The sequence below is a fragment of the Ambystoma mexicanum genome, chromosome 7q (genome assembly GCF_040938575.1).
Source record: "Ambystoma mexicanum isolate Mex_15411 chromosome 7q, UKY_AmexF1_1, whole genome shotgun sequence".
Taxonomy (NCBI): Eukaryota; Metazoa; Chordata; class Amphibia; order Caudata; family Ambystomatidae; genus Ambystoma; species Ambystoma mexicanum.
In genome coordinates, this window is record NC_090941.1 from 840,240,190 (window position 1) to 840,266,417 (window position 26,228).

General features: G+C 46.1%; 1 protein-coding gene across 2 annotated transcripts in view; it reads right to left on the reverse strand.

Annotated features, from left to right (window-relative positions):
• The window catches only part of AMOTL1 (angiomotin like 1), a 1,007,056-nt gene that overhangs the window by 120,980 nt on the left and 859,848 nt on the right, over window positions 1-26,228 (reverse strand). For both annotated transcript variants that reach the window (XM_069639243.1, XM_069639245.1), the window contains one exon: window positions 14,420-14,565. In XM_069639243.1, the coding sequence (XP_069495344.1) occupies window positions 14,420-14,565 (146 nt within the window). The remainder of the gene's footprint in view (window positions 1-14,419; window positions 14,566-26,228) is intronic.

Consider the following 26,228-nt stretch of genomic DNA (forward strand, 5'->3'; position numbering starts at 1 on the left):
TACTTTCCTTGACCTTCCGCCAAAAATTAAATGTCTCAATTTGGGCTGCAAAGCTCGCAGACAACGGGGACAAAATTGGGGCACTTACAACGTGCCAGCCAAGCGGGCCGTGGCATTTGGGAGAGAAGCCAGTTCGCATTTGCACATTGAGGCGCACTACATAGACGGATTCTAAACTTCAAGTTCTCACAGATGCCTATACTACGTGATGTTGCAAATAAAGAATGCGAAGGACAGCACCCAGATGAGGCCCACAAGTCGCACTGGAAGTATAAGGGTCTATTGTTTTTTGACCTTGAGACAGGGACCATGCCGAAAGAACTACATTTGAAGGGAGTGCGCAATAACGTAAGACGATAAGGCAGAAAATTCAGAAACTAGACCGAGTTTCATTTTAGTTCAGTATACGAAAAATCGTTGTCAAGAGCACGGTCCGTTTTACAGACTGCATTACGAAGAGACACAATGGAAATTTCAAATATAATGTGAGTAAATCTTTAGACGCTTTTATACCGGAATGAAGAATTAATGAATGGATGCATGAATAAATGAATGAATGAATGAAGAGCTAGGAAAAGAAAGGCAAACGTGTTCGTAGTGGGCACATGGGCATGCAGGTCCACAGGTCTCAACTATCTCGTTCCTTGGCCCAGCCACTCTTCCCTGCACTGCCTACCTGTACTACGGGACTGTCTCTGTATCCTTCAGGCCCTTCTCCCGGCACTTACCTTGCGCACTTGCCACCAGCTGGCCCTATTATTTATCTTGTATTCTACTAACCATGAACAGCACTTTTGCCCCCCTCGCCCCTTCCCCTTGCGCGATCTGAATGACACCTGGCCTAGTAGTATCGTTGTCTGTCTCCCCTTGTTCCCCCCCTGCCTCGTCGCGCCTTGAAACACTTGTGTATAGGTGCGTTACACATGCCATATCATATCATTACACAGGCATGTAGACAAACAGTTGTTTCTCATTGTGTGTTGGCCTCGATTTATCTCGTTACTTTTCACATTGATTTTAGAGACGAACATACTCCATTGAACTATCCTTGCAAGCAAATAGTTTCTGATCGGCCGTAATAATTAAAACGAGTAATATTAATGAAGTTCGGCTAGCGAGACTAATTATCATTTTTTTGTTTTCATAACAGGTATTTGATCCCATTCTGCCACTGCCATCTGTTTGAGACACCGGCGGATGGATTCTTCAGCAGACACCTGCAGCTTCGTGTCAACAACTGGAGCACGATCACCATATTATGGGACGATCGCCAAGGGCCCACATGCCCTTACGCTGTACTAGTGGCTAGAAGCAACATATCAACCTTGAGGCTGGACTAGTGCCTAGTTGATGGAACAGCCTTGCGGTTCACCGTGCTTCCAAAGTGATTCTTTTTATGAAAATGAACACCCTGTGTACCATAAAGGAACAGCGCGTGACTCAAGATGAAACGGAACAGTTATTGCGGATACAGAGAAAAGAAAATAAATGGCTTTCGGAGTTCATATGGCAATTGCTGACTATTCTGTAAACATTTAATGTCAAATAAATGTACTTTACCAAATGTACTGTGTTGCGGTTTCATTTTAAAGTACAGTTTCATATTCCGAATTGTGGCACGCTGTGTTGCGAGTTGATCTGTGTTGGTTTCCGGGTTCTGTGTGGAGTCGCGCAGAAGACGACTGGGCGCGTGTGCCTACGCAGCACAGTAACTTCACGGAGAGAGGCGGGTAATATGAATGTTTTGATAATGTCAGGCTCAGGGGCGGGGGAATTGATTTAGTGCCGCAAAAGCAGGTCAGCCAGGGCGATCGGGGAAAAGATAGGATTATCAGAAAATGGCGGCTCCCTGGTGCTTGTTTTCGCGTGCGTTTAATGGACGAAAACTCGGGTAAGGTCCATATGAAAGTTTTCTAAAATCGAGCCACTTAGGCTTAAAAAAACATAGCCGACCCGTAGGGACAATAACATTTTTTACTAGACCATGCCTTTAAGAGTGGAGCGTGGTTGTATAAGACGAGTGGTGTAATTGGAACGCAATGAGCGTTCAATGGGTTTCTTCATAATCCTGGTAATCAAGTAAGAGGGAGCTTTGTCGTGAAGAAACTTGAATACTGTGACTAAACCTTTGCGCTCTAGTCTCTGTTTAATAGGCAACCAGTGGTAGGCTCCTTCTTTCTTCTGTTATGTGTGCCTTGCATTTAAGACCGCAGACAGCAAGTAAGGCCCCATTCTGTATTACTTGCAATTTTTTTATGTTAATCTGCGGGGTGCCTTTTAATCTATTGCAATAATCAAGTTTGCAATTTATGATAGCAGCTACTATCATAGCGAGATTTATTTTTGACAGAAAAGGGACGAATATGCCAAAGTAGCTGTATGTAATAACAGGATGATTTGAGATGACTGACCTGACGATTAAATGTTAAATAAGCGTTAAAAAAAACTCAAAGTCTGAACAGTTTTGGAAACAGAGATAGAATGTTGAGCAATGAAAAATTTGTCATACCTAGCATCGAGATTTTTCAGTTTGTGTGGGGTGCCCAGGATAAGAAGCTCTGTTTTTGCCTTATTAAGGGCTAGAGAATTAAAGGCCATCCATTTTTAGATCTCGGCGAGGATGTGCTTAATGTCATTGGAATCATCAGTATACACAACCAAGAGTTTAATGACAATCTGTGTATCGTCAGCATAATTTGCAAAGTAGATGCACATTTTAGCCAGAAGATCACATAGAAGTCTTGAGTAGATATTGAATAGCGGAGAAAGACAAGCCCCCTAAGGGACGCCACACGTAAGAGTGGAGCTGTTAGAGTTGGTGTTATTTTTGGTAACGTTCATAATTCTTGGACCCAAAAACAAACTAAACCAAGCTGTAGCCAAGTGGGAACATTTACCCACCGTGGATAGTCTTTCCACCAAAAGTTGGTTATCAACCAGATCAAAAGCGGCGGATAGATCTAAAAACAGAAGTAATGCTGTATTACCCCCATCAATAACACCAGCAATATGGGATTTCAGGTCGAGTAAAGCCGACTCGGTTCCATGATTCGGCCGAAAGCCGGATTGCTGGGCAGCTAAGATCTTGTGATGTTCTACAAATGTCTGATACTGCATATAGGCTATTTTATCTAGTATTTTTTTTAGCATAAAAGGGCCATTTGTTATAGGTCTGTAATTTCTGGCTTCTGTTGGGTCCAGGTTTTGTTTTTTAAACAATGGCGTAACCCATGTCTTTTTGATATGTTCCTGTACGTTAGACTCGTGAAAGGAGCGATTTATACATCTGGTTACCCAAGGAGCCAGGGTAGCGATATAGTCTTTAAAAAATGATGCAGGGAAAATATCTCCTTTGCATGAAGTAGGTGCAAGATTGAGAACAACGTTTGTAACCTCCTCTATTGAGAATATTTTAAAAGTAAAAAGTGATGAATCAGGGACAGATGTATCTGCCATATTGCTGGAGGAGATGGCAGGGATAGATAGCAAGTTTACATGAGCACTTACATTCTCTTGATGTTTGAGTCTTGTTAACAAAACTTTCATGGATGCGTTGGCACCAAATATTATCTGGGAGTCTGGCAGAGTCTGAGGAGTGACCAGTAACTCTTTGCTTTCTATTGCTGTGGGAGTGACTTTTGCTTAAAATCTGCCTCTCCCCGCGGAGCGGGCGCGGAGTCTGGCAGAGTCTGAGGAGTGACCAGTAACTCTTTGCTTTCTATTGCTGTGGGAGTGACTTTTGCTTAAAATCTGCCTCTCCCCGCGGAGCGGGCGCGGAGTCTGGCAGAGTCTGAGGAGTGACCAGTAACTCTTTGCTTTCTATTGCTGTGGGAGTGACTTTTGCTTAAAATCTGCCTCTCCCCGCTGAGCGGGCGCGGAGTCTGGCAGAGTCTGAGGAGTGACCAGTAACTCTTTGCTTTCTACTGCTGTGGGAGTGACTTTTGCTTAAAATCTGCCTCTCCCCGCGGAGCGGGCGCGGAGTCTGGCAGAGTCTGAGGAGTGACCAGTAACTCTTTGCTTTCTATTGCTGTGGGAGTGACTTTTGCTTAAAATCTGCCTCTCCCCGCGGAGCGGGCGCGGAGTCTGGCAGAGTCTGAGGAGTCCGAGGAAGTCCGTGGAAACCGGGACTTTCCTCTGGACTCCCCTGGCTTCCTGCACACTGTGTTCACTTCTGCTTCAGTCGCAGCTATAATGCGAACCAACGCTTACACGGCTCTGGTGAAAGGGAAGACTGCGAGTGACGCTATAAAGACTCGAGCCCAAAGGAAGCGTGTGCGCGAGCCAGCGTGCCTTGACTCCGAACACTCATGGACTTCGGCGGAGTCTCCGGTGGCACTTTATACACCTACCCTTGCTGTCGCTGCTGACCCCGACGGTGTGCAATTTAAGAACGAAGGTGAGCGTCTGATGCAGATAACATTGACACATACACACAACGACAACGATGGAGAAACAGTAAGTGTTTGTGTGGCAGCCACTTCACGTGCGGACCCGGACTCTCCTTCTCATTCCCGGCTAATGGGAGGAGCGGCAGAGGGGTTGGGGGCTGAGAGAGTGGCCGAGGCAACTGCTTTACAGCCTACTATTGACATCGTTATTGCCCAGCCCAGTCCATTCAAAACGGCCACTCCCCATGCTTTTTCACCCCACTCCCCGTGTCCAAGTAAACGTGAAGGGCCACCTGATAAGTGTGCTAGTGCCCAGGAAACACAAGATATTCCGATGGACATGTCTAATTCGGCCCTAACATTTGGCCCTTCTGAATTCCCAGCTAGTACTTCATCATATGACAGTAGCCCAATGCGAAATGATCTCGCTGTCATGCAAACGCCTCTTTGTCAACTCAATAGTGTGATGTCTGGTGTCCAGGTGCTCCAAATGAGCCCTGGTGATTGTGATGCAGTAGGTGTCTTAACACAGAAAGAACCAACTAATGGTTCTCCACGCCCACGATTCTACAGTGCACATGAGAAGTTGCTACCTTTCCCGGCGTCGCCACTAAATACGCTGCACGAAGGTAGTTCTCCTGACACAGCGTTCACATTTAATGAAGTGATTAAACCGGTTCAAAACCCGGTTTTACAATCCTTTACCCGTGACTCCCTTACAAATGCTGAGGGAGAGATGATGCCGACTCTGCAAGAAAAAGACCCAATCAACCGCAGAAATTCCTTAGAAGTTGTTAATAAGCTCTTGATGGACCTTAAGCATTTGAATAAAAGCAGATCAAATATCTCGGCCACAAAAAACTTCACGCCGGGTGATATAGCCCCAACGAGAGCGCCCACTAACTCTGTGGCTGGTGTGCCCCTATCGGAGTCGTTGGCCAAAAGCCCCCCGCTGAGCCTTCCTATGACCAACCTGATTGAGAGTAGAAGCGGACGCTCGAGTCTTTCACCTAGCATTTCATGCTTACAGAAGAAATCTGCTACGACCAATCTGAACGAAAGTAGAAGTGGACGCTCGAGTCTCTCACCGAGCATTCTATGCTCACAAAAGAAATCTGCTTTTGCGAAAGGGGCTGACCCCATCATATCGCAAAATGGTGCATCGTTTAACTCCCATCAACGTATGCATGGACCCTCAAGCATGAGTTCCCAATCTGACGATAAGTCAGATTCATCTTCATCGGACTCATCTATAATGGAGCGCCCCTTTCCCAAGATTAGACGCCTTCCAGTGGGCAAAAGGCGATCTAAAGGCCATACAATGGACAGCATTGGCAATGCATGCCATACATCAAATATGCAAGAGCTTCAAACTCTCATTATGTCATCAACCACAATTGCTTTGGCTCCTTTTTTAAAAATGTATGAACACATAAATGACACCATGAAAGATTTAACAGCTTCAATTAGTGGTTTAAATGCGAAGATTGCTAATCTGGAGAACTCTCAAATGACTCTAATGAATACATCCTTACATACCAACAAACAGGTGGAAATGGCACTCGTTCCTCTAATAGACAGTAACAAAAACGCACTCTTAGACAGAAAATTACTGGCTGAAGTGGCTAAACAGGCATTACACCTCTTTCAACAAAAAGCCGACAATCCTGGCTACATTGAGGCTCCTGAAGACAGAAATGCACAGACCTCTCGAACTCCAAATAACCATGTAGCATGTTCACCTCCTCGGATACCAATAGCCACGTGCGCCCAGATTGCAGAAGCCACTGCTCTTGAGTGCGACAGAAGTGCAGACAAGGTAGCTTGTACTGAAAAGGTTACACCCGAAGATGGTCAGGAGCAATCGCTGTTGATACTCAATCCATGTGCTACAGGCCCGCAAACGGTTGAGCCTGCCTCCGCCGCCACTGATCTGACTACACTTGTGCTGACCAACTTTCAGGCTATCTGCCTGGAAACTCAAGATGCAGAGAATTTGGCCCTTCATGATACTCAAGTGGCTGCCTCTTCAAACCTAAATCTTGGTCCTGTTCCTGTTAAAGAGGTGCCGGTCGATACACTAAACTCTGGAAATGATGCTGCTGTTGCAGTCTTCGACATATTTAAACACCCTACAAGAGGGCCCATCACTGGTCTGAAAACCGGAAATCACAGAGGCAACGAACACAAAAAATCAAAAAACATGCCAATGAAAAAAAAGAACCGAGGTAATGATTCCAGGAAATTCTTGCGTAATTTAAAAACTCTGAATGTAATCGTCAACAAAACAACTCCAAAAGAGAAACAAGATGTGTGTGCACCTCAGCCAAATGCTATTGCCACTGAGTTAGATCCGGCCACTGAACCTATAATTGATTTATGTAGCATATCGGAGGAGCTGTTAAACATGTCGGTACATGACAACGAAGTAGCCGACATAGTGGATGGGACTGTGGAGCACAATTTGTTGTCAGTTACCCCCCTGGACGTATCCAGGAAGAGTGATAACACCGCTGTTCTCTCGAATGTAGTCTGCCCTACAATAATTAACCGGCCCGACACTGGATTAAATTTGGCTGACAGTAATTCTTCTCCGTCAAAAGTGCCGGCCCGGAAAACATCTAGAATCATATCTATATGTGAAGCAACTGGGCCAATCATCACTTCCATAGATGATATGAACTTTTGTTCTAAATCCTTCATGACGCTCGAGGAGAAACGCCGTAAGACCTGCAGCCAGTAAGGGCCCTTCTAAAACGAAAGATCCAGAAACTCAAGCTTCTTTAATCCCCTGTACTAATCGGCAACTACCCAAAGCCTTTAAGACTGATCCTTCAGGTGCTAAATTACAGGACCTGACTCAGACTAAACCATTGTATTCTAAGGACTTCGGAGTGCCGCAAGGAAATCCCACATTGAAAAAGCACATAACAAACAAACATCCTAAGAGTAAACATTGGAAGAGTGAGTCTTCTTACCATCAGGTACTCTTAGAACGGATTGATTCGGATGATGATTTGATACTGAATCGCCACAATGTTCTATGGCTATGTCACCTGATCCCAAGCCTTCGGGCAATTGAATCAGGTGACCTGAAAATTGTAGAATTCCTCGAGGAAACCAAAAATGATGCAGTCATTTTACATGTTCAGTCAAAAATCATAGCTGACACTTTGCTCCAAGCCGGACCAGTGTTAATGTCGCTAGGGTTTGATATCTCACTAGCTTCAACAAGGGCCTCAACAGAGACCTTGAATGAAGCCGCGAACCAGATGGAAGCTGGTAGAGATGACAAAATTCCTCCAAAGTGCTCAAGTGAGCGGGTTACTGCGGCTTTCCATTCAAGACCCGTCTCCCCGGTACAGAAGCCTTGGAAGCCTATGAATGAGTTACCTAGCCAAAACAACATCAAGATTACAATCCAAGGAGTCAGCCAAACACATCGAACTGAAGACCGGCCAGTGTCAGACATATCATCTATGACGCAAGGGAATGACTGGGCCTGGGTTGCTGAAACCCTAAACAACACCATGTCTTGTTAACGCCAGGCCCCCAAGAACCATAACAACAAAAAAACCCTCACCTTGGGCTCCTGGAACACAAGAGGCTTCAGTCACCTGTTCAACACCACCTGGGCCGATGACTTGGATATTATCTGCCTACAGGAGACATGGCTCTGTGAAAAACCCATTTTGGAGGGATTTGAAATTGCCCATACACCGGCGCTCAAACAGACTAGGGGGAGACCGATGGCAGGTCTCCTTGTAGCTGCCAGGATCAACTCAGGTCTTCGGATTCTGAATTCAATTAACATCTCTCCATATATACAGGTGACTACGGTCGGGGTGGGAAGTACACCCGCTGGAGCTACAACTAACATCTGTATTTTTAATCTTTACTGGAATCATGCAGTGAGTGGAACCATAAACTTCATAGATGAAGTCACGAAGTCCTTGGACGAGTATATGGAAGCTGGCCCCCCATATGAGTTGATAGTCTGTGGAGATCTTAATATTGACTGCTTTGATCATTCGAATGAATCAGGTTACAAGAAGACTGCAAATAACTTAGAATTCCTTCCGGTAACCCAATGGTGTCTGGAAATGAAGACACGTGACCTGATGATGCTGAATGGTCAAACGTTGGGCGATATTCCAGCTGCTCCTACTTGGCGTCGAGGCGATCTCAACTCAACCTTGGACTACATCTTTGTATCCAGTAGGATCCATATGAGAACGACTAGTCTGTCTGTCCAAACAATGCAGCACAGCGACCATGACATGGTGGTCTTGACATTCATGGAAACAGTTGAAAATCCTCGAGATCTGTGGGCCTTTCCTATCAGAACAGGAACTGGTAGGATTCGCTTAAATCTAGATTGTACTGAGACAAGCAACATCCTGAGGGGCTTCCAGACCTCTGATTTCACGGAATATGATTATCTTTTAACTCAATACCGTGAAAACAGGACCCACATGGGCAACAGTCTGTTCTCATCGAAGCACAAATTTGATCTTGAGGTGCAAAAACGGAACCGCCTCCTACGCTGGCAGATAAGATCGGCCCGCAAACAAACCCCCAGCGTTGCCAACGGAATTGTCAAAAAATTTAAACAACGCTATAAGAACTGGCTTAAGTCCCACAAAGATATCATGTTGCAGAATGATGCAGAGCTAATGTTATCAAAAATGAAGAGCTCAAATGCCGCTGAATATTGGAGACTGATAAATGACAATCTTGCTCCTCAACATGCTCTCCAGGCTAACTTGGGTCTCTGAGGCCGAGTGGGTATCCTTCTATGCAAACCTCTACTGCAATAACAATGAGGTTGTTGCTTGGAGGCCACCTGCACTGTCACATTGGGACTTGGTTTTCGATCATGAGGATATACTGAGAGTCATTAAGAACTTGCACAACTCAAGAGCCCCTGGCCCTGATGGCCTAACGAACTTTACGCTCAAGCTCCAACCTGAAATATGGACCACCTTCTGCGAGCTGTTGTTTAAAAGGATTGTCAATAACTGTAAGACTCCCATGTCCTGGAAATCGGCAGTGATTATACCCATTTTCAAAAAAGGCGACCGCCACAATCCAAAGAATTATAGACCAATTGCTCTACTTGATGTATTGGGCAAAGTCTATGCTACTCTCCTTCAACAAAAACTGACGGAATGGTTAACAAATTGCAACCAGATGGACCCTAGACAAACTGGTTTCGTCAAAGGTTTGGGCTGTGGTATCAACCTCTTAATACTAAACCGATTGAAAATGGAAGCCTTACGATCTAATTCCAAGATTTATCTCGCCCTCGTGGACTTGTCCCAGGCATTTGACACCATTAATAGAGAACTGCTTTGGTCTAAACTGATCAAATGGAATTGCCCTGCAAGTCTGTTAGCTGCTATTTATGATCTTCACACGGACACGACCATCAGAGTTCGACTAGATCAAAAGGGCAACCTTTCTTCACCAATTGACACCTTTCGAGGTGTCAAGCAAGGATGCCCGCTTGCGGCAATCCTATTTAACTTGTTCATATCCGACATCAAGAATGCATTCTGTGGTCTCCGCACTTTCCCGCCAAAACTCCATGGCTCCCATGTGGACTACTTAGTCTATGCAGATGACATCATTCTGATAGACTCAACTCCTATAGGTCTACAGCGGAAACTGAATGCCGTGGAAAAATATCTAACAGAGAACGGGCTGGTTATCAACAGAGGGAAATGCGAAGTCATGGTCCTTGAAAGACTCCAAGGATCTAATATGATTCGGCAGAAATTTAAATGGTATGTGAACAAAGAACCCATTGGGCGTGTGCTTAACACCAGATACCTAGGCATGCAGCTAAGTGCTAGCATATATGATGCACCCTGGGCTGATTCAGCCAAGAAAAAATGCCGTCAATTGGCATGCCAAGCAGTCTTAATCAACAAAAAGTTTGGAAAATTTAGTTTAAGACCAACGTTAACTTTCTTCCAGCAGAAGGTGGTACCGTCTCTGATATACGCTGGCGAAAATGCCTTTGGGTGTGGGTCTGATGTGTGGAATTCCTTAGAAAACATCTTTTGGTCTAGGGTTCTCCATCTTCCCAAAGGCACCGCCACAGTGTGCATTAGATATGAACTTGGATACATATCTATGCAAGCGAGAGTTGCTTGGAACCTTCTAAGCATTTTCAGGAAATTAAATATGAAGAGCACATTGCCCCAGATGGATATTTTACACAACTTACAGTCTGCCAAGGCCCCTACAATTGTATTCCAATGGAATAAGCTATGCCATGATGTGCTTAACACGTACGACACCACGATGCAACTGCTGCTTGAAAATCCAGATGCGGCAAAACTAAAGATCTGGAGAAATGACTGGATTCAGACCTGTGATAAACGAGCCAAATCGAGGTCCATGCTCGAAGCGCCGGCCGAGGCAAGGGCATATGGATGTGTACCTCTGTATTTGGCTTGTTTTCCGGACCAGTGGGCTCGGGCCCTTTATCTCCACTTTAGACTGAATGTTATGACAACTAAAGAACGCCTCTGCTACTGGTCACAATCCCCGGACTTGGACCTTACCTGTCGTTTCTGCGCTTCCTCTAAAGAAACTCTGAAACATCTAATCCTAATGTGCTCTGTGTTTGAGTCTAAAAGAGTTAACATCCTTAGCCCAATAACAATGAACTTTCAGTTCCTCACCCGAGATGATTGGTGGAGAGCCCTGTTTGATGGATCAAACAGAGCGATGCTATATGCACTGGTCTCTTTTCTTCGTATTATAAAAGATCATCTACACGATGTCTCGGTGGATTCGATCGTTGGGTCGTTCTGAGATCCATACCCGAGCCCATGTTATGGGAAATAGATGGTGAGATGAGGGCTGGCACTGATTCGAGATGAATGTTAAGGCTTGGCTTGTGTTTGTTCTTTTTTTTTTTAAAGGGTTGCAACATAACCCAATAAAAATAAAAAAATAAAAAAATAAAAAAAAAAAATATTATCTGCAGGTGCAAGTGAAGTGGTGGGGCTTTCTTTGAGTTCTTTAAGAATCGAAAATAGCTCCTTTGGCTGTGATTTGGCTTCTAGGGTGCAAAGGTTTAAGTGGGCTTCTTTGGCTTTGAGATTTAAAATGTTTGGCTGCAAGTTTGTAGGCACTATGATTTGCGTCTGTCGGAGACTTTCGCCAGGCACATTGTAGCTTATGCTTATGTGCTCTGAGTTCAATAACCTCAGGCGTAAAGGGCGCATTAAGATTGTTAGGCTTTTTTTGTATATGAGAGTTTTAAAGGATCAAGTGTCTCGAAAGTTTGATCTACGGCTGATCTAATACCAGAGGTAAAATCTTCAAGAGGAATATTTTCCTCAAGGGAGGGTAACAAAGGAAGAACCATAGCATGAAAAGCTTCATGGGTGACCTTTCGAAGGTTACAGGATTGTAGTGGAATAGGAGACATATGCGAACAAGCCATTGTCATCGGGGACACAATCTCGAAGGAGATAAGGGAATGGTCTGACCAAATGCAATTTTCAAACTTCATGTGTGCAATCATAAGATTTTTTGACAGGACCCAGTCCAGGGTGTTACCCCATGTGTGGGTGGAAGCCTTAACATATTGGATGAAATCAGATATAGAAAGGGACTCCATAAGTGATGTGGTCTAACGATCAATAGGGTTGATAGCCCAAAGATTAAAAATCACCCATGATGATAGCAGGAGAGTGTAATTTACAAGAATTACCCAGGAACGCTAATAGTTGTTCCTCAAACAAAGGTGTCAGAATAGGTGGCCTATATAATAATGAGATATTTAGGGTTGAGATAGAATCAAGGCTGAGTTTTAATAATAGCGCCTCACCATGTTCCAGATTGGGTGTATTGGAAACATTTATTTTAAGAGAGGATTTAAAAATCAAAGCTACCCCACCACCATTTTTGTGCAGTCTATTCAGGTACAAATGTGAATGACCTATGGGAGTTGCTAATTGAAGGGAGTGATGAGAGGCTTTGTGACCCCATGTCTCGTTTAAAGCAAAAAGATCTGGTTTAAAGTGGATAATAAAATCAGCCACTCCATGGCAGTGTTTCACCAATGATCTTGTGTTCGAGAGCACACAATTCAAAGGGGACCTGTTAGAAGGGGAATTACTAATATCAGTGCTAGACACGGGTAGAGGTGCGGTAGCAGGCTTTAGAGTCGCTTTTGAGTGCATATCCAGATATGAAACAGGAGCGGACATTACAGGATCAGCTGGTTCAAGCATTACAAGATCAGCTTACAACAAAGTAATTGTGTTCTGTGTTTTTTTTTAAATAGTGGATACAAGATCACAGCGGGATGCCATAACAAATTGTAAAATGAAGCAATGAGCAGGAAGAGGCGGGCGTGAACAACGCAACCAGGTGTTACTCACCTAGCCACGAAGCGCCACAAACCGTCTCCGACGTGCTGGCGGTGACGCGCCTGTCGTGTCAAGCAATGCGTGCGAGAACTACAATGTTCTTGGTAATTGTAGTTCCCAAGCTGTATAGGCACGTGTAACGTGGAAAACAGTGGGTATACTCTGCAAAAAGGGATTTTCAGCCCGTAGTATCAGTGACAAAGCTCAATGCTGCACAATAATGTAAAAGGCACAGGTTAAAAATATATTTAGCACACTAATACAAGAAACGCTAAAATGTTTAAAACCAGCTCTTTAAAATCGGCACAATTCTAAAATAATTAAACTGATATCTATGTCTCGGACTAACGTATCCTATAACAAATTAAGGTACTTTATTTGTTGCATATATATTCAGTGTAAATATTCTAAAAACCTGACTGCAGTTTACTGTTTGAAGGGTTGAAAACAGAGGGGACCTCCTGTAGGCATTTCATTTGAGGCAGTTCTTAATTAGGATGTTGATCGAAACATAGATTAATAAATCTGCTTCAGAAGTAGAATTACTGTAAACACACTTGTTGTGCCATGTTTTTACATGGTTAACCACATTAAAGAAAACATCATGCCCCTTCTCAGACACACGTGCAGAGGTGATATTGCACAATTATAAACTCCAAAAATGCTTGTACTTTACTATGCATTTGAGAAGCAGATGTGAAAGGCATACATGTGCATCCGCAAATTATGGTGACTATGGCTAGCTGCTGCCGAAAAGTACATGCCAACGTACGCTGAAGATTCTAAAACACAAAACACCACGACAGGTGGTATTACCTTAGGTCCTACTGAGTCAGGTTTCTTCAGAAGTATTTAAGTCGAAGATGTCACTGCTGAGGGCCTTCGCATAGGCTTTAGGAAACGGCTATTCCACAAGCCAATGCAATTAATGCTCCTTAAAAGCAGGCAGATACCAATGATAAAATAGCAGAATAGTGCGTCAGACAAGTTATCAACAGTGGCCTGATGTTTCTAACTTGATCCAATGTCATCAGTGGCAGAATCTCACGGGGCGTGGTAGATGAAATATTTAAGAATGTCACTCTGTACCAATGGGTGCATGTGTCTACTTGGCTGTAAACCACCTATTGTTTCTTTGCAATATCAGAAAGAGGGGCCCAAAGTTGAGTAGGTACAGCATCCGATTGGGCGTTTCAACAAGTTGAAGCCAACGGGTTAGAGTAGGGTGGCTGGGGTTGGCATCGCTGCGCAGGCTAGTTTACATTGGTAACTGAGTGCTGAATGGCTCTCGTGGCCATGTAAAGTATTGTATTGCATTTATTGAGAAAAAAAGACTAAAGCATAGAACCAAAATGCTATACATGAAGACAAGTACAGAGGAGGGAGCAAGCCCATTGCATGGTTCTTTACAAGGGGTCAGAGTAAAGGATAAGCAGGATGAATACCAGATGGCGGGGGCATGCCAGGTAAGGGGGTTGGCGTCACTAGGTTTGCAGTTGCAGTAGCTGTCCTAAACACCAACATTAACATGACGTGAAGAAAAAATACAAGCAGACATTTTAGAGCATGTCATCTGCTATACATAAGACGAGACATGCATGCACACGCACAGGAGACAGGATGCGCTCAGCTTACTTCCTCTTCTAGTTTGGCCACTTTGGACTGAGCGGTGCCGAGGGCGTGGTCTAGGTTCTCCATGTGCCTTCGCTGGTCTTCACTCGTGGCGCGCAGGGTTGCCAACTCTGCTTCCAGCTTTTCCCGCTCCTTCAGGTGCTCTTTGTCTGGTGGGGAAAGGAGAACAAGGCCAGCTCTATCAGACAGGCGTACAGAATCTGGGAATGTAGCCAACCTACCTCTGGCACTAAAGAATGGCTTCAGGAAAGCATCAGATGGTACCTTTCTTACAGTGCCTCTCTGTTCACAAGCCTGTCTGGCCCTGGATTTCAATCAACAATACCTCGAAACAATGCGCAGAATGCTAGGATTGTACAGAACCATAATGGGTCTCGCACAAAAGGTGTGCGCTCTCAAACGGAGCAGCTCAACTTTTCAGAAATGAAAGAAATCAAGGGGGCTCTCTGGAGATGGCGCACTAACTGCCGCGTGCCACTGGCGGCGCATGCGTGCCACTGGCGGCGCATGCGTATTATCTTCACAAGTGGGAATTCTGAAAAGACGGAGACAAGGAACCCTAGGCTTGAAGCGTTCTTTCCGCTCTGTACTACTTAGCGCCCTCACTGCCTAGCCCGCCCAAAGGGCTAGAAGACAAACATTCCAAAACACGGAATGTAATAGAAAATTAGTTCAGGTATAATGAGCAAACTTGGTTACAAGAGTGTGGAAAATGTAACATGTACATATGGAATAAAGGAGAGATCCCTTTCAAATTAAAGAATTGACCATTTAAATATGAATAAAAACGACACTTTTCAAGATGTCTGTAAAAAGGATGCTGGACGTCAGGTTTGTAATTTAATGTGCAGGCTTGGACATGTTTACAATTTAAACTAGTACACAGACGGGCGCACCTAGATACTATTAGTGTAAGCGGATTACCCAGACTGCTGCCGTGTTACAAAGCCAGGATAATGGACTGCCAAGGCAATCCTGGGATGGACACACCTATAAGTGGTGTCAAGCGAGCTTCATGCAACCACCATTCTCACTCAATGGTGGTCTCGCACACCGCATGGGGACAGCGCTCAAAAGGCAGCGTCTTCAAGACGCACACAATTCACAGAGATCAAGCCGTCTGTTTCCACATCCACGTAAATCCATCAATCTTGGCCGGCATCAGGCTGCAGCCTGCATGGCACAGGCCTGAATCCTAGCAGGGCCGGCATGGTCCATAATCCTTCAGAGGTCGATTCACGGAGTGTCACTAAATTGGCTAATGGCAAAAGCTAATGTTACAGTGCTTAGGAACTGGAAGTGTCGCCATATAGCACCATATACACACGCACAGATGTGATCTTTCTTTTATTTTCACATGTAAAGTTCCAGGGTAGAGAATGTCTTCAGGAAAGGGGTAAAGAAGAGGAACACTCAGCGAAGGGGCAGGTCCAGGGACAAGGGCGCCTCCGGGGAAGTGGATGGAAATGAACTAGGGTGCTGACATAGGTCTCTTAAGTGCTTTACACTAAAGAGGGACATTCGATATCAGATTGAGCCCTCCAGGATCCAAATCGCCATATCCAAATGGCATGCAATTCCACGTGCGGTGTTAAGCGAATTTATGAGTTGATTGGGAACACGCACATTCTCATCTTCTTTACTCTTTTGACTGGGGAGGAAAGGAAAATGCCAGAAGGTCTGCTTGGCATAGGGCACTTTCTGGGCAGTTGTGTGGAAGGTTGACAATAATTGATACCTGGATGGGATGAAAAATTATACCTGGATGGTTTCGCAAAAGCATATGAAATCATCCACACCCCCTGCCCTTGCACTTTCTGTCCAACACAATGGCTGCAAAACTGTGCACTGGGAAGATGGCATCGCTGGGAGGTAGAGACTGTAAGCTGGGTAACGACTGCCATTACGATCACTTTGGCCAAAGAGGTGGTGTGCGATTAGGTGAAAGGGCTGTAGGTGTGTGTGGTCAAAGGTGGGTGCCTTGATGGGCCCCAGAAAGATGCAGGTGGGAAGATGGTCAGCAGGGCAGATAGGGGGAGCTCCTCACTGGCAGTTGTGTGGGTGAATCATTCCTTATCCGGTCATCACTGGATATAAGTCCCAGGTGATCTAGATGGCCGGATAAGTCTGTGCTTGCACCAAGAACAATTGAAATCCTTCCTTGGTTGCTCTTGTTCTGGCCTCCCATCTTACTTGCTAAAAGCTGCTCAGAAAACCTCGAGTGCCAAGAAAAGTGTAGAAGCATTTTAATGGTGAAAGTATACAACAGGGATGCTCTTACTCTGTGCATGTACTATTACCACCAGTGGAAGACCTCGCTCGAGGACAGTAGCAGGGCCCTCTACATAAAAAATGTACACGTGCAATGGTTCCATGTCATTTTGCGGAAAAAAATATTTGGCGGTAATTTACTTCGAAATAATTACTTCGAAATATTACTACTATTTTTTCATTATTTAATTGGGGGTTCCTCCCCCCAATGGCCCCTCTTGCCCTTCACTACTACCCCTACCTCAAACCCCCCCTTAACGCACAACTACATATACATTTCAAAGTAATCACTTCTAAGTAGACTTCTTAAGCACCCACATACCACCATCAGGTTGCTTCAATGTGCTGTAGAGCACTGCCCAGTGATAAAGGGAGAAGATGAGATGCTAATTTTCTAAAATTGTATTCAGGCCGGCATATAGTACAGGTATATATTGCAGTATGCCAATTTGAATTACTCTAACATTGAACACAACAATTACATCACTTGTGTAAAATCACTTACTACCACATCGGTGGTCGCTAGAATAGAGTGGTTTATAGCCTGAGAAAGCGGCCACACTCTATCCTAGTTTGGCGGCCCCCAGCAAATAGAACACACACCTTATATTGTACAATTCTTGATTGCCGAAGTTCAAGGGGTAAGGGCGCCAATAAGAAGTTTAGCATGGAAAGTAGACTTTTAAAGAAAACGTTAAACCATCTGAAAGCTGTGTTAATGAAATGTTTACAACTAAATTTAGCAGTCACAGAGGTAGAATTGGTGACAGCAGATGTTTTTGGCTACAAACCGAATGTGATGGTGGATGTATTAAAACTCTGTAGGACACAGACCCCAATTCACTGGCCAACGTGCTTGGCATACAGAATGCGTTTGGTCTTGGTTTCCTCTGGTGCAAGAGTGAACGTTTGGTGGAGGAGCTTTGGAGGCAGTGGTTGAACCAACTGGATCTGCTGTGGCACAAGCTTATGGATATAGGATGAACTATTATCTCCATGGGAAGCTCCTAAACCGAGCATGCTTTGCGGTCAGCACCATATTGGTAAACCAGGAAATTGAGTACTAGCCTGCTCTTACAGGATAGAGCCGAAGTGGCCAAGTGTTGCAAGCTAGAGCCAAATGCTTACGTTTTGATGAAAGAGGGGTTGCCCCGTTAAAAATGACAGCATCGTATAGTGATGATGCGAAACAAAGACATCCAGCACTATGGCGGTGGTGCATTGTGCTGCCCTCAATCGGGTGGTTCAGCGTATTTTCACTGTGACCACTTAACATGTTTGCACTTTAACCAGTGCACTTTTCATTGTGGTAATTTGGACCCACTTTTTTTAATGGGGGGTGGGAGGGTTCCACCCAATCACCCGTTTAAGCCACCCCCCCATCACCTCACCCTGCCATCCACCACCTTCAATCCCCTACCCCAAACACATATATACATATTACACGGCCCGCGGTAGCGGCCCTGTAGTTATGGTTAAGTTGCTAAACTCATAGGAAGAGCACTTTACCGGAGGCTTTTAACTTCGCTCCCCCTGCTGGACGAATCATCACCAAATTTTGCAAAAAAAAGTATATGACCTGCTCTGAATTTTCTCGGCAAGTTGGGTGAGGTTTCGTGCAGGGGAGGCAAAGTTAGAGGGGGGCCCCAATTTCTTTTCTCCATAGACTGAATGGGGAAAAACTTTGCGCACGGGTACAGCCCAAACGGCTGGACGGAGTTTCACCAAATTTGCGCCAGGAGCAAGGGCTTGGGTCAGAAAGCATGCTTTTGAGTGTTTGGTGAAAATCCGACCAGTAATATTTTTGCAAAATACTGAAATGTACATCCCGAAAAATTAGTGATATCAGGGTCCGCTCTGCGGACCCATTTCCCTGTTCGCTCCGCGGACCAAAATGTCATTGGCTTGCGTTCCACCATGCTGTCGGCAAACAGTGGACGCGGCCTGTGGTTGGCTGGAGGGAAGCGTACTGTGCGTCAAAGGTTTTGGGAAACGCTGCCATGGTGTATCGGAGGATAGTGTTGCGGTGTGTGTGGCAAGGCTCTAAGCTATTGTGTGCATGGCTGGGCCTCTTCTACGTAACAGTTTGCGTACTCAAATCAGTCATATCTGGCTCCGCTCCGGCGTCCCATTTCCCTGTTTGCAGCGCGGTCAAAACATTGATTGAACTGCACTGTGTGGAGACAGGATGTGTGTAAAGTGTTCCATGACAGCAGTATGTTGTATCAGAGGACAATGCGGTGGCAAAAAGATCTAAAAAACAGTGTACAGCATCTGGTGGTTGGAAGAAGGGATGGAGAGGAAGCGGGAGTGAGAAGAGCTTCACGTGATATATATCATTATACAAGACGACAGAGGACTGCCAGCGATATCCGTGCATGCTCCTCCAATGCGCACACACCTCAACAGGCAACTATTCTGTGTGGACATTGTAGACAGCCTGCGTTATGGCATGCGAGCTACAACAGCAATGTCTTTCTGTCATCAGTGGTGGCAGGCACATTTACAGAAGGGGAGTGCATTCCAGGACACATGAGGATTTAAACATAGCGTGTACTATGGTGTGCTTAGTGAGGTAAATCCGTAGCCCCTTGGATGCATGGCTGCAGCCCTAGCACAGATAATTATGTGCACTGGTTGAAAAGTAATGTCCACTGGTTGAAAGTAGATGCCACATCGTTGCTCATTGTGTACGATTTGGCTGCAGTGCACACAAGGGAGTAGTTTCTTACCTGTAACTCCATTTCTCCAGCGTTGGTATCTTTCATGGATTCACATGCTTAGAATATTCCCCGTCGTCAGACTGGGAACCCTCGGTACACATATATAGTCGTTTCCTATAGGAAAAAACTTCCGACACTTGTGTGTCCTATCCACATCTACGTCCTCCCCGGGGATGTCCACCCACGCCCCATAGGACGTAATGGTACATAAGCCCCGCCCCCGCGGGTCCTGTCAGATTTCGACCCCTCCAAAGAAGAAAGGGGGAACCTGTTTATGCACATATCCTGTACATTGCATTCCGGGGAGGCTGGTGGGCGCATGTGAATCCATGAAAGATACCAACGCTGGAGAAATGGAGTTACAGGTAAGAAACTACTCCCTTCTCCAGCATTGGATCTTTCATGGATCACATGAATTACAGGCATTAGTCATAGACCCTCCATATATGAGATTCTTTAAAGATAAAGTGATACTATCAACTAATCCTACTTTCATCCCGAAAGTACCGACGATCTATCACAAGCACTCGACCATTGCTCTCCCTACTTTCCCTGGATTCACATGCTTAGAATAGATTGTATAGCAGTATCCTAGAAGAAGGAGGTGAGAATGCAATGCAACATACATTACAAAATTAAACCACTCCCAGTCCAAATATATATATATATATATATATATATATATATATATATATATATATATATATATGCACGTAAGCAGTAGCATATTTATATTAAGGCGATACATCAAGGAAAAAACCAAACATCGGCAAGGTAAAAGACAACAGTTTCACCATTTGGCTTACCTCATTGAAAAAGATGGCGCAGCACTGCCCTCCCCATCTGTACTTCATCCGCATTTCCAGGCAGTAATGGCGTGTGAACGTGTGTGGGACAGACCACGCCGCCGCCTGGCAGATGTCTGTCAGAGGAATTCCTGCCCATAGCGCCGCGGAGGAGTCTGTCGATCTCGTCGAATGGGCTCTAGGGTGCCCTTGTAGGGGTCTCCCGGCCTTGGAGTGACTAAAAGCGATTGCCGACGAGACCCATCGGGCCAGTCCTTGCTTGGAGATTGCCCTTCCTCTCGTCGACGGACCATATGCAATGAACAGCTGTCTGGTAGTTCTGAGATCTTGCGTTCTTTGCAGATAAAACTTTAACGCTCTTTTCACATCGAGCGTATGAAGGGCCTTTTCCGCCGTCGATGACGGGGTCGCAAAGAAAGTAGGGAGAGCAATGGTCGAGTGCTTGTGATAGATCGTCGGTACTTTCGAGATGAAAGTAGGATTAGTTGATAGTATCACTTTATCTTTAAAGAATCTCATATATGGAGGGTCTATGACTAATGCCTGTAATTCCGACACTCTTCTAGCTGACGTAATGGCAATTAAGAAAGCCAGCTTCCACGATAGGAACTGCATGGATGAAGAGGACATTGGTTCGAAAGGAGGTTTCATTAAAGCCGCCAACACCACATTTAGACTCCACGACGGTGGGAACCGCTTCGTAGGGGGAAAAGTTCTAAAGAGACCCCTCATGAAATGTTTCACCAGTCTGTCGCTGAATAACGGTGCGGAATGTCTCCTTCTCGTGAACCTTGAGATGGCCGCCAGGTGCACCTTGATGGATGACGAGGATAGCCCACTCTCTGCTAGGTGCAGAAGATATGGTAAAATTTGTTCAGGAGTTACTTCCCCAGGCCGTATTTCGTGCTGTGTTTGCCACCACATACAGAACCTTCGCCACTTGCATATGTATGACTTGTTAGTGGAAGGAGCTCTAGCCGCCTGTAGAATTTTTTGGCAATCCGACGAGACTTTCAAATTGCCAAATTCTGCAAAGTCAGGAGCCATGCCGTCAGGTTGAGGCTGTCCGGATTGTGATGCCACACCGTTCCTTTGTCCCTGGATAGGAGATTCGGAACTTTCTGGAAAGTTATCGGTTGTTCCAACGATAGGTGTAGTAGGTCGGAAAACCACGGTTGTCTCTGCCAATACGGTGCCACCAGAATGACCCGGCATTTGTATCTGCGAATCCACTGTATTGTCCTCCGTATAAGGGGAAACGGAGGGAAGGCGTACAGGAACTTGTCTGTCCACGGAAATGAGAACGCTTCCCCTAGGGATCCTTTCTGAGGCCATCTGCTCGCGAACTGCTCGCATTTCTTGTTTTCTTTCGTTGCGAAGAGATCGATTGAGGGGTGACCCCACCTTTTGAAGATTCTTTGCAGCTGAATGGTGTCCATCTCCCACTCGTGTATCTGAGCCATGCTCCTGCTCAGGGAATCCGCTTGTACGTTCTTCACTCCTGGGAGATGGTGAGCCACTATAGATATGTTGTGTTTCAAAGCCCAATGCCATACCTTTTGAGCCTCCACTGAAAGGGTCCTGGATCTCGTGCCTCCTTGTTTTATCAAGTAGAACATGGCTGTCGTGTTGTCTGTCAGCACTCTCACTCTCGACCCCTTGATATGTGGGAGGAATGATTTCAAGGCCCATCTCACTGCCCTCAGTTCCAGTACATTGATATGTAGGAGTGATTCGGTGGGAGACCATCTGCCCTGGGTTTGGTGGTTGTCCATGTGTGCTCCCCAGCCCGTCAGGGATGCGTCCGTGATGATGGTATTCTGAAATTAGGGTTCTTGTAGAGGAACCCCTCTGTCCAGATTGTGAAAGCTTTTCCACCATTGGAGGGCTCGGATGATTTCGTCGTCGTCGACGGTTAGCCTGTCCGACCACCGACCCGTGGACTGCTTCCATCTGTCCGCTAGGAATTCATGAAGCGGCCTCATGAACAATCGACAGTTGGCTACTAGATGGATGCAGGAAGCCATGGAACCTAGGATCGCCACATACTTTCTCACTGAGAGTGTGCCATATAGACGTAGTTGACTCGTCAGCCGATTGATCTTTGACATTCTGTCTAGGGAAGGTTTCACTATTCCCGACTGGGTTTCGAATTGAGCTCCCAAGAACTTTAAGTTCTTTGATGGCCTTAGAGAGGACTTTTTGAAGTTCACTGCGAACCCCAGTCGTTGCAGAAGCTGTAAGGTAGCCTGTACGCTGTCGTTGGTCGACGCCGAGGAGGATCCCCTCACCAGCCAGTCGTCGAGGTACGGGTATACATGATGCCATTTCTTTCTCAGCCAGGCTGCTACGGGCGCCAAACATTTTGTGAACGTTCTTGGGGAGGATTTGAGACCAAACGGGAGCACTGCAAATTGGTAGTGTGTCTGACCTACCATGAACCTCAAACTTCCTGTGTTTTTGACACATAGGGATGTGGAAGTACGCGTCTTGCAGATCTAGAGATGCCAAAAAATCTCCCACTTGAACAGACCTGATTACTTCCTGCAGCGTGAGCATTTTGAATTTCTGGCTCTGTAAGGTCTCGTTGAGGTCGCGTAGGTCGAGAATGGGACGCCATTTTCCGTTCGGCTTTTTTACCACGAAACACCGCGAGTATACCCCTTGGCCTTTCTGCGATGCAGGGACTAACTCTATGGCACCTTTCTGTAACATAAGTGCTACTTCCTGCAGCAAAATGTCCAGATGTGGTTGGGGTATGGGTATAGGTGGACACTTTGGAGGTTTGCATTTGAATACTAGAGAATGTCCGTACCTCACTGTGTCCAACACCCACTGATCTGTCGTGATGTTTTCCCATTCTTTGACACAGCTCGACACTCTTCCTCCCAGAACGGTGCGCTTTCCGTCATTGCTGGTCTTTCTGTTTGCTCGTCGACGACGAATAGGTCGGTCGTCTCTTGGATGACTGGAAGTTTCTGCGCCGACTTGAGTTTTGAGAGGCGCGTCTATATCCCTGGGAAGGGTACGCCGATCTGCCGAAGGATCTATCCCTGGGTGTAGAAAATCTTGCGTTGCCAGATGCTCCTCTAAAGGGACGAAAGGATCGAAAGTGTTTACCACTCTGAAGAGCACCCAACGACCGTGCCGTATCCGAATCCTCCTTCATGCCCTTCAAGGCCTCGTCCACCTTTTCTCCGAAAAGAAGGTCACCTTCGAAGGGCATGTCCAATACCTTATACTGCACCTAGGGTCTGAAGTTGGTGCACTTAAGCCAAGCCTGGCGTCGTAGAACAACTCCGTTGTTTATCTGCTTAAAACCCGCATCTGCCAGGTCCACCGCTATGTTAATAGCATGATTCGACGCTTCTTCGCCCTCTCGTACCAGAGACATCGCCGTTCTTCTATGTTCTTCCGGAAGGTGGTCCAGTATAGGGGCCAGTCTGTGCCACATCTCCCTGTCGTACCTGGCCACAATAGCCAGAGAGTTGGCTGCTTTCACGGTTGTAGCACCCACGGAAAGAACCTTCTTGCCAAACACGTCTTGGCGTCTTGCCTCATTATCCGGAGGGGTAGAGCACTTGTGTTGAGCCTTGGCTTTCCTCGTCGCCGCTGCCGACACCACCGAATCAGGTGTAGGTTGGGACGAAAGACACTTCGGGGTAGAGTCTGGCACTTTAAATTTCTTTTCAATGCGCCCTTTGACGGCCGGTTCAGAGAACGGGTGACGCATGGTTTGAACACCCTCTTTCCAGACATGATCTAAAATGGGTATTGAGAATATTGAGCGTCTATTCTTACCCATATGATTGAATAGAAAGCAGTCCTTTTTCTCCTCCTGCTGGGCCAGGCCAAACTCCTTACATGCTTTTTCCATCATTGAGTGAAAAGCGCCAATATCGTCTGGTGGTGATGGATGAGCGGGGCTCTTTGGTGTTTCCAGTTCCACATCCGAAACCCAGGATGGATCCCTAGATGGCGACAGGGAGATATCCGATGCTGACCCATGGTCAGATAAAGAGTCCGAAAGCTCACCCTCCTCCTGGACTACTGGAGTCACCGGAATTCCGCTCGTCTTGGTTGGACGGTGTGACGGGCCGGGTTCGTCGACGTGGGGGGGGGGGTCGACGCCACAGGTGGAAGCCTTTGATCCAACGACTTTAGCAGTGAGTGTAAGGAGGCCAGGACCTCCATGGACAGGGCCGATTGAGAGTTAGGAACATTGGTAAACACCTGAGAGCAGGTTGCTCCTGATGGCGACTTGGCTCGTAGCCCAAGGTCTTCCGGGCCCGCAATCCTGAAACCGTAGTCTTCCCTCGAGGAAATCGACACTGCTTGTTCCTGCAGTAACGTGTCCGGCAACCCCATATCAAAAACCTCTGGTCTCCAGGCCAGAACTTCGGTCGACGAGGACATCGTCGCCGTCGTCATCGGGTTGATGACGGGGGAAACCAACTGCGTCAGAGGCAGTGAGGGCACTGACTGGTTCGTCGTCGTCGACGGTGGGCCTGCAGGTGGCTTAGGCGGTCCAGCCTTAACGGTGCTCTCCCTGCGTTTATCCGATTCTCTACTCGTGGCAGATCTATAAGGATCGCCCGAGGAGGATTTTGGCCTTTCCTTTCCTTGTTTTTTCGACGATGATGATGATGATGGTATCTTTTTTGAAGATTCTTTTGAAGACTCCTTGGAAGAGTGACTTCGTAGAACATCTCTTTCCGCCGGTCGAGTCTTCTTCGCCGGTGGTTCCGCCGAGGTTGAACGGCGCAGGGCTCCCGATGTTTTCGTTGAGGCGACGCTGCGCACGGAGCCCACCTCCGACTGAGGGTATGCTCCCGCCCCGTCATTTAACCACGACACCAGCCGTCGATTCCGATCTTTCAGGGTTTTCTGAGAAAAACCCTTACATATTTCACACTGGTCTGCGGAATGGTGAGGGTGGAGGCAATAAATACAATCTAGATGGCCGTCCCCCTCGTAAACCTTCTTCAATCCGCACGTGGCGCACGGGCGAAACAAAGGTTTGCCCGACATTCTGGTAAAACCAAAAAACCTCAGAGGCTCGTTCGGTCAATCCAGCGAGTAATTTCAACAATAGCCTAGAAAGTAGAGACTACGCGAGGAGATCCCACTATCTTTGGAGACGGTTGAAATCTGACGGGACCCGTGGGGGCGGGGCTTATATACCATTACGTTCTATGGGGCGTGCGTGGACGTCCCCGGGGAGGACGTAGATGTGGATAGGACACACAAGTGTCGGAAGTTTTTCCCCATAGGAAACGACTATATATGTGTACCGAGGGTTCCCAGTCTGACGACGGGGAATATTCTAAGCATGTGAATCCATGAAAGATCCAATGCTGGAGAATGATGGTTGCATGTGTGTGGTGATTGCTAAAACACCCTACAGCTGTCGGTGCATGGGTGGAGATGGTGCAGTGACCAGTCGTGCAGCGTCTCCAATGGGTGTATTAACTGAATAGTGTACATATGGAAGAGGTCCCTGTTAAGATGTATTTCTGAACTATGACCTGGAGGGGCAGAGGTTCAGAAGGCCAGCCTAGTTTCTTGGAACAGGGTAAGTTCTGGACAAGCCAGACCAATCAGGGGAGCTATGGCAGGCGGTCAAGACTAAATCTCAGGTGGGGTGAAGGTGACTGAAGGACCTCAATGAGCACACAGAGCAAGGACACTTACAAATAACTCCAGACAGGTGTTATATCAAAAATATAGACACATTTATTACAAGGCCTTTGTAACATAGACCATAGCAAAAGATTCACAGTAACACTAAGTAAACCAACACAACACTATCAATACAATGTATATACAAGACCATTGGGGTCTAAAGGGTTAAAAGCACGAAATATGTCAACAACCTAGAGGGGAAGGAAACAGGCAGTGTAGATATTCTTTAGGCCCAGTTCAACATCAAAAATATACCTAAGAGGCAGTCCAAGCCCTAAGAAGAGAGGAGCCTTATGCTCAATAGTACATGCAATGAAAACGCACACG